This window comes from Molossus molossus, unplaced genomic scaffold, assembly GCF_014108415.1.
Source record: "Molossus molossus isolate mMolMol1 unplaced genomic scaffold, mMolMol1.p scaffold_m16_p_18, whole genome shotgun sequence".
Lineage (NCBI taxonomy): Eukaryota > Metazoa > Chordata > Mammalia > Chiroptera > Molossidae > Molossus > Molossus molossus.
Window position 1 is genome coordinate 28,509,218 of NW_023425353.1, and position 12,722 is coordinate 28,521,939.

General features: G+C 38.7%; 1 protein-coding gene across 13 annotated transcripts in view; it reads right to left on the bottom strand.

Annotated features, from left to right (window-relative positions):
- Nucleotides 1-12,722, bottom strand: part of NR2C2 (nuclear receptor subfamily 2 group C member 2) — an 88,625-nt gene that overhangs the window by 60,471 nt on the left and 15,432 nt on the right. For 4 of the 13 annotated variants that reach the window (XM_036267316.1, XM_036267313.1, XM_036267310.1 and 1 more), the window contains exons 1-2: nt 11,982-12,068; nt 11,712-11,896 (exon numbers count right to left, since the gene is read on the bottom strand). The exons of 1 other annotated variant lie outside the window; for it this stretch is intronic. In XM_036267316.1, coding sequence (XP_036123209.1) covers nt 11,712-11,726 — 15 coding nt within the window. In that variant the 5' untranslated portion in view covers nt 11,727-11,896; nt 11,982-12,068. 8 more of the 13 variants (XM_036267320.1, XM_036267319.1, XM_036267318.1 and 5 more) reach the window with 6 other exon arrangements.

Consider the following 12,722-nt stretch of genomic DNA (forward strand, 5'->3'; position numbering starts at 1 on the left):
GAAAGGGACACATCGAGTGGCTGCCACCCGCACGACCAACCAGGGCCGGGGACAAACTGCAACCGAAGTACGTGCCCTTAGCGGGAACCGAACCCGGGTCTCTCCGGACCACAGGCCGACGCTCTAACCACTGAGCCAAACCGGCCAGGGCTGATTGTTTACTTTTTGGTACAACCAAAAAACAGTGGGATATTGAATGTAGGAGTTTTGATGGCCTTGAATGTCAGCTTAACATTTCATAGATGAGAGTAGTTTTTATATGCTATTATACAAAGCATACACTAAATGGCAATTTGAAGTTACAGTCATGCATTTAACATGCCTTGAACATTTTAAATTACTTCTATTCCATATATTTTAGTAGAATTGTTTTCTGAAGAAAACTATTCCTTGATCTTGGTTGGCTCTTCCTGTCAGAATTGCGTGTATTCTGTTACATCTCTGGGTGGTGCTAGTCCAATTTTCCTAGTAACTTTGTTAATGTGCTTGTAACAGGTTGAAATTTTGAGTACACATGATATTAAATGGTAAATTAGTGGGACTTACGATGGAACAGCTTATCAACATTTGAAGATACTAGTACTTGATATTCTCTGAAGGAGAAATTGCTTCCACATTTTAAGCTGGAATAAGTGTTTAGAAAAAAATTGCAACTTATATGGCATTTAGATATTTAGACTTGTGCGCAAACTGAAAAATGTCTATATATGGTTTGTTAAAACATTTCTATGGATTCTACTAAAATTTCAATTATTACAGAAACATTTTTGTCTGGCTGGTGTGGCTTAGTGGTTGAGCATCGACCCATGCAACAAGAAGTCTCCAGTTCAATTCTCAGTCAGAGCACATGCCCAGGGTTGTGGGCCAAATCCCCAGAGAGGGGGCATGTAGGAGGCGGCGAATCAGTGGTCTTTCTCATCGATGTTTCTATTTCTCTCTCCCTTCCTCTCTCTAAAATCAATTAAGAAAAAAAAGAAAAGAAACATTTATAAAGTTGCTGTAAGAGAGAAAAATGGATTCTTTTTGCCACAATGTATTATTTGTTATATCATGCTTTAGGTGCATTAATTCATTTAATTCTCACAATAATCCTCTGAGATAAGTACAATCATTCCCCATTTGACAGCTGGAGAAACTGGCACAGCAAGGTTAAATAACACTCAAGCAAATGCTGAAGAGAGATCTAAATCAGGAAATCTCCCTAAAAATAGAAGCAGTAGACAAGAGTTGGAAATTGCAGAGGAAAGATGAGGAAGTGAAAGTATTATTTCAAGAGATCCAGCATCCAGTCAATTAGGAGTTCTGGAGAGACTAGAAAAATATCGAGGGAAGGAATTATCAGAGAACCAGTACAGAACAATTTCCTAGAAAAGGAGGACCATGAGTTTCTAGACTGAAAGGACCCATTGAGTGCCTAGTACAATTTATGAAAAAAATAAGTACACTAAGAGACATTACTGTGAAATTTCAGAACAAAAGGGATGAAGAAAAGATCTTAACAATGGGATAGGGAGATAAAGGTATTAGAGAATGAAAGATCCACGAAACACACAGGACCTACAAGGGATACACGAAACACACAGGACCTACAAGGATCGCGAATATGAATGGCCTTCTCTAAAGCAACACTCAAAGCTGGAAAACAATAAAAAGATGTCACAATATTGGAGTTAAAATTATTTTCGACTTAGAGTTCTATTCCCAGGCAAACTATCAATCAGGCATATATATCAGTGTAGATAGAGACATATTTAGACATATAAAATTTAAAAACAATTCACTTCTAGCACTGGCCAGTTTGGGTCAGCAGTTAGAGCGTCGGCCTGTAGACCAATGAGTCACGGGTTTGATTCTGTACCTTGGTTGCAGTTCATCCCGGGCCCTGGTTGGGGTTGTGAGGGAAGCAAACAGTTGATGTGTCTCTCTCACATCGATGTTTCTCTCTCTCCCTCCCTCCCTCCCCCTCTATCTGAAGATAAATGGAAAAATGTCTTCAGGTGAGGATTAAAAAAACAAATAAATAAAATAAAAACAATTCACCTCTAATGCAGACTTCCCTAGGAAGTTATTGGAGCATGTTATTTCCATTTTTTAAAAAAGGAAAAAACACGGACTCAAGGATTAACAAAAGCAGTCCAACATAAGAGAGAAATAAAAGATGACAGTTATGGAGCACGCTGGAAAGGCAATTTAGAAAGGACTATACCAGGAGAGCAGAAAGTCAGAGGGCTTTTAGAAAGAATGTTTTCTCAGGGGGGGAAGTATCTAAAAATTTCTCTGATGTATTTGCATGGGAAACTACTTTGGAGTCAGTAGGAAGTATTTGTGTTAGTGTCATAATTAGGTCACAGAACATTAATTTATGCAAAGAGGACCTAATTTTACTGGGAAAACAAAGGGAAGAGATATGGGAGTGTAAGGCACTCAATGAAAACTAAAATTCTTTTTCCATAATGGTAAGGGAAAAAAAGTCTAATTCCCAAAATGAAAACAGAAACATTATTACTTATTTTGCAGAAATAAAAAGAATTATAAGAGAGTATGATAAACAACTGTATGCCAACAAATTAGATAACCTAGATGAAATGGACACATTCCTACAAACATGCAACCACCAAGACTGAATCATTAAGAAATAGAACTTATAAAACTCAACACCAAAAAAAAAAAGACAATCCAATTAAAAATGGGCAAAGGATCTGAATAGACACTTTTCCAAAGAGGACGTATAGATGGCCAACAGACATATGGAAAGATGCTCAATGTCAATAATCATCAGAGAAATGCAAATTAAACCACAATGAGATGTCACTTCATACCTATCAGAATGATTCTCATCAATAAATCAACAATCAGCCCTGACTGGTTTGGTTCAGCAGTTGGAGTGTCGGCCTGCGGTCCAGAGAGATCCGGGTTTGGTTCCCGCTAAGGGCATGTACCGAGGTTGCAGTTTGTACCTGGTCCTGGTTGAGTTGTGTAGGAGGCAGCCACTCGATGTGTCCCTTTCACGTTGATGCTTCTTTCTCTCTCCCTCCCACTCTATCTGAACAAAAAATGGAAAAATGTCCTCAGGTAAGGATAAAAAAAAACAAACAATAATCAAGTATTGGCTAGAATGTGGAGAAAAGGGAACCCTTATGCACTAATGGTGGGAATGCAGATTGGTGCAACCACTATGAAAAGCAGTATGGAGTTACTTCAAAAAATTAAAAATGAAATTGCCTTATGAACCAGCAACTCTGCTTCTGGGAATTTATCTGAAGAAATATGAAACACCAATTCAAAAGAATATATGCACCTCCATGTTCATTGCAGCATTATTTACAATAACCAAGGTCTGGAAGCAGCCCGAGTGTCCATCAGTAGATGAATTGACAAAAGAACTATGGTACATTTACACAAAGAAATACTACTTGGCTTTAAAAAAGAAGAACATTTTTTCCTTTGCAACAGCATGGATGGACCTGGAGAACATTATGCTAAGTGAAATAAGCCAGAGAAAGACAAGTATCATATGATTTCATTCACATGTGGAATTTAATGAATAAACTGACCTAACAAGAAAAATAGAGACAGATTCATAGAAAGTAGGCAGTCAGTCAGCTCAGGGTAGAGGATGGGGTTGTTGGGGGAGGGGGGTAGGTAGAGGGATTGAGCAAAAAAGAGAAAAAGAACTCATGGACATGGATAACAGTGTGGTGATTATTGCTGGGGGGAGAGGGGGTAGTAGGAGGTGGGAGAGGGCATAGTGGGGATAAATGATGATGGGAAAAAAAACATAATAAAAAAATCAACTAAAAAAAAAGAAAAGAAAAGAAAAATTGGAATAGACCTATAACTAACTAGTAAGAGGATTTGAATTGGTATAGCCCCCTACCTCAACACCAAAAAGTCCAGGATCAGGCCTGGTAAATTTTACCAAACATTTAAAGAAGAATTAACACCAATCCTTCTCAAACTCTTCCCCCAAAATGAAAAGGGAACACTCCCAAACTTATTCTATACAGCCAGCATTCCCTGATGACACCAGAGTCAGGCACATAGACCAATATTTCTTAAGAACACCAATGCAAAATTCCTCAACAAATACCAGCACACTGAGCCCTGGTTGGTTTGGCTCAGCAGTTAGTGTCGGCCTGGGGACCAAAGAGTCGTGGGTTTGATTACAGTCAAGGGCATGTACCTTGGTTGCAGTTTGGTCCCCGGCCTTGTCGGGGTTGTGCGGGAGGCAACCAACAGATGTGTCTCTCTTACATCGATGTCCACCGCCCCCCACTCTACCTGAAGATAAATGGAAAAATATCCTCGGGTGAGGATTAAAAACAAAAAAATCTAGCAAACTGATATTGGTAGCATATTCAAAAGATTATATACCATGACCACATGGGATTTAGTCCTGGAATGTAATGAGTTCAACATACAAAAATCTACCAATGTAACAGACTACATTACCAGAAAAAAGAAAAAATCCCCACAAGATCATCTCAATTGATGGAGCAAAAGCAACTGACAAAATTCAACACCCTTTCATAACAGAAAACAGTCAACAAACTAGAAATAGAGGGAAACTATGTCGATATAATAAATGTTTTGTGATGAAAGACTAAAAATTTTTCCTTTAAGATCAGGAAGACAAAGATAAAGACCTCTGCTTTCACGACTTTTACTCAACATTGTATTAAAAGTTCTAGCTAGAGCCTGGCCTGTGTGGCTCAGTGGTTGAGCATCGACTCATGCACCAAGAGGTCATTGGTTCGATTCCCGGTCATGGCAAATGCCCAGGTTGTGGGCCCGATACCCAGTGGGGAGCATGCAGGAGGCGGCCAATCGATGTTCTCTCTCATTGATGTTTCTATCTCTCTCTCCCTCTCCCTTCCATTCTCTCTAAAAATCAATAAAGAAAAAAATTTAAAATAAATAAATAATAAACGTTCTAGCTAGAGCAATTAGGCAATAAAAATAAATAGAAGGTATCCAGAAAAGAAGTAAAATCTCTATTCAGAGCTGACATGGTCATCCACATAGAAAACCCTAAAGATTTCTCTCTCTCTCTAGTTAAACCCAATAAACAAATCCAGCAAAGTTGCAGGATACAAAATCAACATACAAAAATCAAATGCATTTCTATGTACTAACAAACAATGCTAAAAGGATATTTAGAAAATAGTTCCATTTACAATAGCATTAAAAACAAAATATTTAGTCCTTGCTGGTTTGCTCAGTGGTTAGAGCGTTGGCCCACAGACCAAAGAGTCATGGGTTTGATTCTGGCCAAGGGCATGTACCTCAGTTGTGGTTCCTCCCTGGCCCTGGTCGGGGCTGTGCGGAGGCAACCAGTCGATGTCTCTCTCTCACACAGATGTTTCCCCTCCCTCCCACTCTATGTGAAGATAAATAGAAAAATATCCTTGGGTAAGGATTGAAAAAACAAAATATTTAGGCTTGGTCAGTGTGGCTCAGTGGATTGAGCATCGTCCCACGGACTGAGAGGTCCCTGTTCGATTCCTGGTCAGGGCACATGCCCAGGTTTTAGGTCTGATCCCTTAAAAATAAAATATTTAGAGATAAACTTAACCAAGGAAGTAAAAGACTTGTACACTGAAAACTATAAAACACTGCTGAAAGAAAGTAAAGACATAAATAAATGAAAAAACATCTTGTGTTCATGGACTTAAAGATTTAATATTTTTTTATTATTATTATTATTATTTATCCTCACCAGAGGACATTTTTGCATTTTTCTCCAGATAGAGAGGGAGGGAGAGAGGGAGAAAGAGAGAGAAAAACATCAATGTGAGAGAGACACATCGAGTGGTTGCCACCCACACGACCCGACCTGGGGCCGGGGACAAACTGCAACTGAGATACGTGCCCTTAGCAGGAACTGAACCTGGGACTCTCCAGTCCGCAGGCCGACGTTCTAACTGTTAAGCCAAACTGGCCAGGGCTTATTATAATTTTTTAAAATATGTTTTTATTGATATTTTGAGAGAGAGAAAGCAATATCAATGTGAGAAAGTAACATCGATCGGATGCCTCCTGCATACCCGCTACTGTGGATCGAGCCTGCAACCTGGGCATGTGCCCTGACTGGGAATGGAACCAGGACCTCTCAGTCCATGGGCCAATGCTCAATTAGCACACTGGCTGGGTGGAAGATTTAATATTTTAAAGATATCTATGTCACAGAAAGCTATTTACAGATTCAATGTAATCCTTATTAAAATGCCAACAATGTTTTTTTGTAAAATAGAAAAATCCATCCTAATGGAATCTCAAGGGACCCAAATTGCTAAAATGGTCTTTAAAAAGTAAGAACAAAGTTGGATGTCCCACACTTCCTGATTTCAAAACTTCCCTAGAGTAATCAAATTCATAGAGTAAAAATAGTGGTTGCCAATGGCTAGTGGGAGAAGAAATGGGGTTAGTATCTAAAGGCTACAGAGTTTCAGTTTGGGAAGATCAAAAATTCTGAAGAGGGACAGTAGTGGTGGTTACAGAATAATGTGAATTTACATAATGCCACAGGACTGTACACTTAAAAAATTCCCAACCTGGCTGGGTAGTTCAGTTAGTTAGAGTATTGTCCCAATACGTCCAGGCTTTGGGTTTGATTCCGGGTCAGGGGCACATACAAGAATTAACCAAAGAATGCATAAATAAGTAGAACAACAAAATCTGTATTTGTCTCTCTCTCTCTCTCCCCCTTCCTCTTTCTCTAAAATCAATTAAAAAAACTCCCTCCCAAAAAAGGACAGTGTCTTACAATCATTAAAAAAAAAAAAAGTTAGAGTAAAAATATTTTTAGAAATAAAAAATCAAATACCAGAAGAAATCAATTTAGAGAGGGAGGCTAAAGGATAAAAAGAAGGTGGAGTGGTTCAGAAGTTTGTGTTTCTGTTTCAAGCCAAACACAGTATTAGCTAACTTTTACTATTGATATTTCTCTCTCACACTGATGTTTCTATCTCTCTCCCTTTAAAAATCAATAAAAACATTTAAAAAACCAAAAAACATTAGCCACCCAGCCAGTGTGGCTCAGTGACTGAGTGTTGACCCATGCACCAAGAGGTCGCTGGTTGAATTCCCCATCAGGACACATGCCCAGATTGAGGGCCCAATCCCCAGTGGGGGGCATGCAGGAGGCAGCCAATCAATGTTCTCTCCCATCAATGTTTCTATCTCTCTTTCCCTCTCCCTTCCTCTCTCTCTCTCTCTCTCAAATCAATAAAGAAAAAAAAATTTTTTTTTTAATTAGCCAATGTTTAAATCTATATAGATGCACTACTTTGACAAGAAAATTAAAATTAAATGACCAGTTTGTAAGAGGGCAGAATAATAAAATTTAATGAAACGAGTTGGTCTTTCCAGGACACTGTAAACCTGAAACCTGAGCAATGACTTTACTTTCTCTCACTTAAGGATACAGCCTTGCCAATACTAAGTTTTATTCAGGAACTGGGAAAGCCCTGTTTTAATTTTTTTTTTAATCCTCACCTGAGGACATTTTCCCATTTTTTGTTCAGGTAGAGTGGGAGGGAGAGAGAGGAACAGAGAGAGAGAGAGAAACATCGATGTGAAAGGGACACATCGAGTGGCTGCCGACAAACAAACTGCCCTTAGCGGGAACCGAACCCAGGTCTCTCCAGACCGCAGGCCAACGCTCTAACCGCTGAGCCAAACCGGCCAGAGGAAAGTCCTGTTTTTAAACATTCCCTTATATGGAACGTTAAGTTTTCTGCAATGATGATGCAAGCCCTGATGATAAAAAGAGTAATGGGGTTGTAAGAATTTGGCTATTTTCTCAGTGATGACAGGATCTTCCTGCTCAAAGAGCATCTGATGGCTGCAAGCCCCTTACACAGCCCAGGGCCCAGGGAAAAGTCTTGCCAAGATCTGTAAAGCCACCTCACTTCCACTGCATAAACATAAAAGCAACTTAAACTTTGGGTCTATGAGGGTTCTCTTTCTGGCAATCAGTAAGTGACTCAAAGTGCTCCAACACTTAACTCCTAAATTTCTCCTGACTCAAAACATCTTATAGAGTTAAATAGTGTCTTTACTTCATTTAGGCAATGTTGAAGAAACACACAGTCTATGTATTTGTCTGTGTGTCACTTTAAATTTCCAGTTAGAGAGAGAAATCTTAAATGTTTAAAAAATACCAAAGCCCTTTAGAAAATTTGTCATATATGTAAAGCAAAATGAATGCTTCTGTTAGATAAAATCAGTCTCCCACTGATTTTGTTTTGATTGCAAATTCTAAACTGTCAACTATCTCTATCTCTTTTTTTAAAATTAACCATATTGTTCTTTATCCACAGTCAATTCCACAATATATAGATTTAGCAGAACCCTGGATTCCATACTTCTGATACTCTGTGACCATGAAAAGAATCATGTTTAATTTGTTTAGAATGTTATTACTCTCTTAAAAAGTGTTACAATTAAAATTTGGAAAATGAAGGTATAAAGACAATCATGCATAATCCAAAAAACTAATACTACTATTAGCATTAGGAAATTTTAAAAAATGAACCTACTGTGTAGTGATTAAAAGCTGGGCTCTAGCCTTGGCTGGGTTGCTCAGTGGTTAGAGCATTGGCCTGAGCTCTGGAGAGACCCAGGTTCGGTTCCCACTAAGGGAACGTACCTTGGTTGCAGTTTGTCCTCAGCCCTGGTTGGGTCGTGTGGGTGGCAACCACTTGATGTGTCCCTTTCACGTCAATGTTTCTCTATCTCTCTCCCCCTCCCACTCTATCTGAACAAAATATCAAAAAATGTCCTTGGGTGAGGATTAAAAAAAAAAGCTGGGCTCTAAAGGTCGCGGGTTCGATTTCAGGTCAGGGCACATGCCCAGGTTTCAGGTTTGATCCCCAGTAGGGAGTGTGCAGGAGACAGCCAATCAATGACAATTCTCTCTCACTGATGTCTCTCTCTCTCTCTCTCTCTCTCTCTCTCTCTCTCCCTTCCTCTCTCTATAAAATCAATAAAAACAAAGAGAAAAAAATAAAACAAGTATGGCACATACAATATGTACAGTATATAATACTTGGTAATGATAACAAGTGACTATGTTTTGGTTTATGTATTCACTATAATATACTTTTTATTGTTATTGTAGAGTATACTCTTTACTTCAGTTCATATGTCTCATGTTTACTGTCTCCTGATTGCATCATTTTCTCTTGTTTAATTTAATTTAGTGTTGTTTTTGTACAGTAACATGCTGCACAGACTTGTAGTCTAGGGGCAATAGACTATACCAGCAATTTTCAACCATTGTGCTGCAGGAGGCACACTGGTGTGCCACAAGAAGTTTTAAAACATGCAGTACCTGACTATTTAGGCAGGGGCACTGACCTCTTTTCCCTTAGACTGTCAAATAAAAAAATGACAACAGCCAACACAGCAACAGCTGTCCAGTGTGAATGAATAAAAATTATACACATTTTTTGTCAGTTCAGCAAAAAATGTATTTTTTGGTGTGCCACAGAATTTTAGTAATTAGTTTACGTGTGCCATGAGATGAAAAAGGTTGAAAATTGCTGGACTACACCATATAGCTAGGTGTGCACATAGTAGATAGGCTATACCACCCAGGTTTGTGTAAGTACATTCTATGATATTTGCGCAACAAAACTGCTTAATAATGAATTTCTCAGAACACAGCCCCATTGTTAAATGGCACATGCCTATAGTTATTATAATATGTAGTTCAAAGTTCTTAAGCTAAAAATTTCAAAGAACACACATGCATACTTATCCTTCAAAATAATAGCAAGAAAATCTAGGGAATATTTTAAATAGGAAGATTGCTTTTGCACCCTTATTAAGAATGCTTTCTTGCCCTGGTCAGTTTGGCTTGGCAGTTAGAATGCCAGCTTGAGGACCAAAGAGTTGTGGGTTCCATTCCGGTCAAGGGCACATACCTCAGTTCCGGTTCAGTCCTGGCCCTGGATGGGGTCATGTGGGAGGCAACCAACCAATGTGTCTCTCTCACATTGATGTTTCTCTCTCTTTCCTTCCTTACCTCCCTATCTGAAGATAAAGGAAAATTATCCTGGGGTGAGGATTAAAAAAAAAAAAAAAAATGCTTTCTATCTCCTCTGTAGTATTTTTTAAATAAATGTTTACAACATTAGAATTTCGGGGAAAAAAAATGCTTTCTCTTATTTTCAAAATCTCCTAAAATTGCACTTTTTGCCACAGGTAACAATAATTGTGCTAAGTTATTTTATATGAAATTCCATTTCCTAAAGGAAATAAGGTACCTGACTGAAAATTTTAGGTAGCAAATTTTCTGAATGCATACACAAAATATATTAACCTATAAATTACTATAGGTTACTAAACTGAACTCATCCCCTAAAGAATTAATGACCTCTTTACAGCAGTGGTCCATAATTAGTCTCTGAATCAGCCTCAACTAGAAACTGTATTAAATGCAAAATAACCCCAAATATTAAAAAAAAGAACCAATGGTTTTCAAGATAATTATTCCTGTCAGAAACTAAAGCAACAAATAACCACAAGCATTTTGATACCTGATAGGCCTTTCAAAAATATAACACTAAAAAAAAATGTGTGAAATCCATCTGCTATCATCTTTAGTTTATATTAATCATTATTTACTGGAGGAAGGGGATGATTAGTTATACTGTTGCCTTAAAGTTCATGGTTGATCTAAAATCTGAAAAATCTGCTCACTACTTTTATTGCTTTAAACTGGTATGTGTGCATTTAGTTTTTATTTTTAAAAATCCTTTCTTTAAATGTCTTCTTTCATACATTTGCATTTTTTTGCCCTAGAAATATGAGTACTGATTCAAAAATACAAATTTGAATTGTTCTGGTTGACTCCTGGTTGCAATATGATGCATGGTTTATTGGAGAAACTTTGGAAGAAGTGAAACAGAACGGAGTCAGTGTGCCCTTGGTCAATTACTTGTCTTTGAGCTTGGTTTCCTCCTCCTTTATGAAATGTGAATAATGATCATACCAACTTCATAGGGTTATTGTGATGACTGAAGACTTTGCAGAGGACCTGGTACAGAGTGAAAAGATATTGCCCTATTTCCCTCCTTTACAACCCAAGTTGCCTGAACATACCAAGTTATTTTGTCTTATTGTTGTTTAAAATATGGTTTTCTTAAATTGATTTTTTTAGAGAAAGAGGGAGAGAGAGATAGAAACATCACTGTGAGAGAGAAACATGAGATCGGCTGCCTCCTGCACACTCCCTACCAGGGATGGATCCTGAACCCGGCTATGTGCCCTGACTGGGAATCGAACCAGAACCTCTCAGTTCACAGGATGATGCCCAATCCATTGAGCCACACTGGCCGGTTTATTTCATGTTTTTTTTAAAAATAGGATTCTGACTTCTGCCACCCCACTTCCTCAGGTCTGACAAATGTTTACTTGTCATTCAAGACACACCTCCAGGATCACCTTCCTCACATGGAATTGTACTTCTCACCCTGTTTTATAATCACTTTTTAACCTGCTCCTGAAAATGCTAAAGGAAGGACCAATGGCTCATTCACCTCCATATTTCTCAGCACTTAGCAAAATCCCCTATTCATGGTAGCTGATCATTAATGACTGTAGAATGCACAGAATCGGGTTTTCTACCATAACACAATATTAACAAAGTGTCAAATGTGTTATAAACTAAGAAAGAACCTTGGAGTTAAAGTGATACTCACATGTTTGATAAGCATCAGATTCTTTTAGTTCAGGTGAAAATTTAAAAAGTCACCTACTGTTTGCAGCTAGGCCACCCTGCTCATGCAAAGGGAACGGTAGAAGTAAATGTTCTTGTCATTTTCAGTTTTTTCTTCCATGGCAGCATCCTGCTTTGGATTTAGATTACATGCTGACTTCATTGGGACTGTTTTCAAACAAGAGAGCATACTGATGTACTTTTCCTTTCAAAAGCAAGGGTGCCAGCTATTGTGCTAGCCCCTGTCACTCACCTCAGCCACCTGCTGGGTCCCCACTCTGTGCTGAACCAGCCCCTCCATATTTGTAGCCATGGTGAAGCAAGATCATTAGAGAACCTGTTTGGAAAGATGTAGCAACTTCTATCAGGTGGGGAGAAACCAGGCTACTTGAAAAATATCAGCAATCAAAATTCATCTTTGGTAATGTTTTGTGCAGATTTTGCCCTCTATAGAAGACAGAGCTAGCAGACTAAGCATATCTGGGTATGCTGTACCAGATTCTTCAATTACAGGTACCAAAATTAATTAGCAGAAACACTTCAATTTGGAGAGAAGACTTCCCCTGGTAAATATAGACAAAGATGAATTTGGAACTTTAATTATCAGGTCTCTTGGGTTGTAACAGCTTGGTTCACCTCTCAGGGAGGTGGGAATCACACCTTTCTGTTAAGCTCCCTATCACACTATGCTGAATAAGAAGGTGGCTATCTGAGAAAGGGTGTGAGATCCATTTCCAATACAGGGCACTAGATTGCTATCACCAACTATACTTCTGTCTACTAGTGGCAGTGTGAGAACCCTGCCCAGGTGCTAACACACTTCACTTTTTTAAATCCTCACCCGAGGACATTCTTCCATTTTTTGTTCAGATAGTGTGAGAGGGAGAGAGAGGAAGAAAGAGAAACATTGACGTGAAAGGGACACATTGAGTGGCTGCCACCCGCATGACCAACCAGGGCCGGGGACAAACTGCAACAAGGTTCGTGCCCTTAG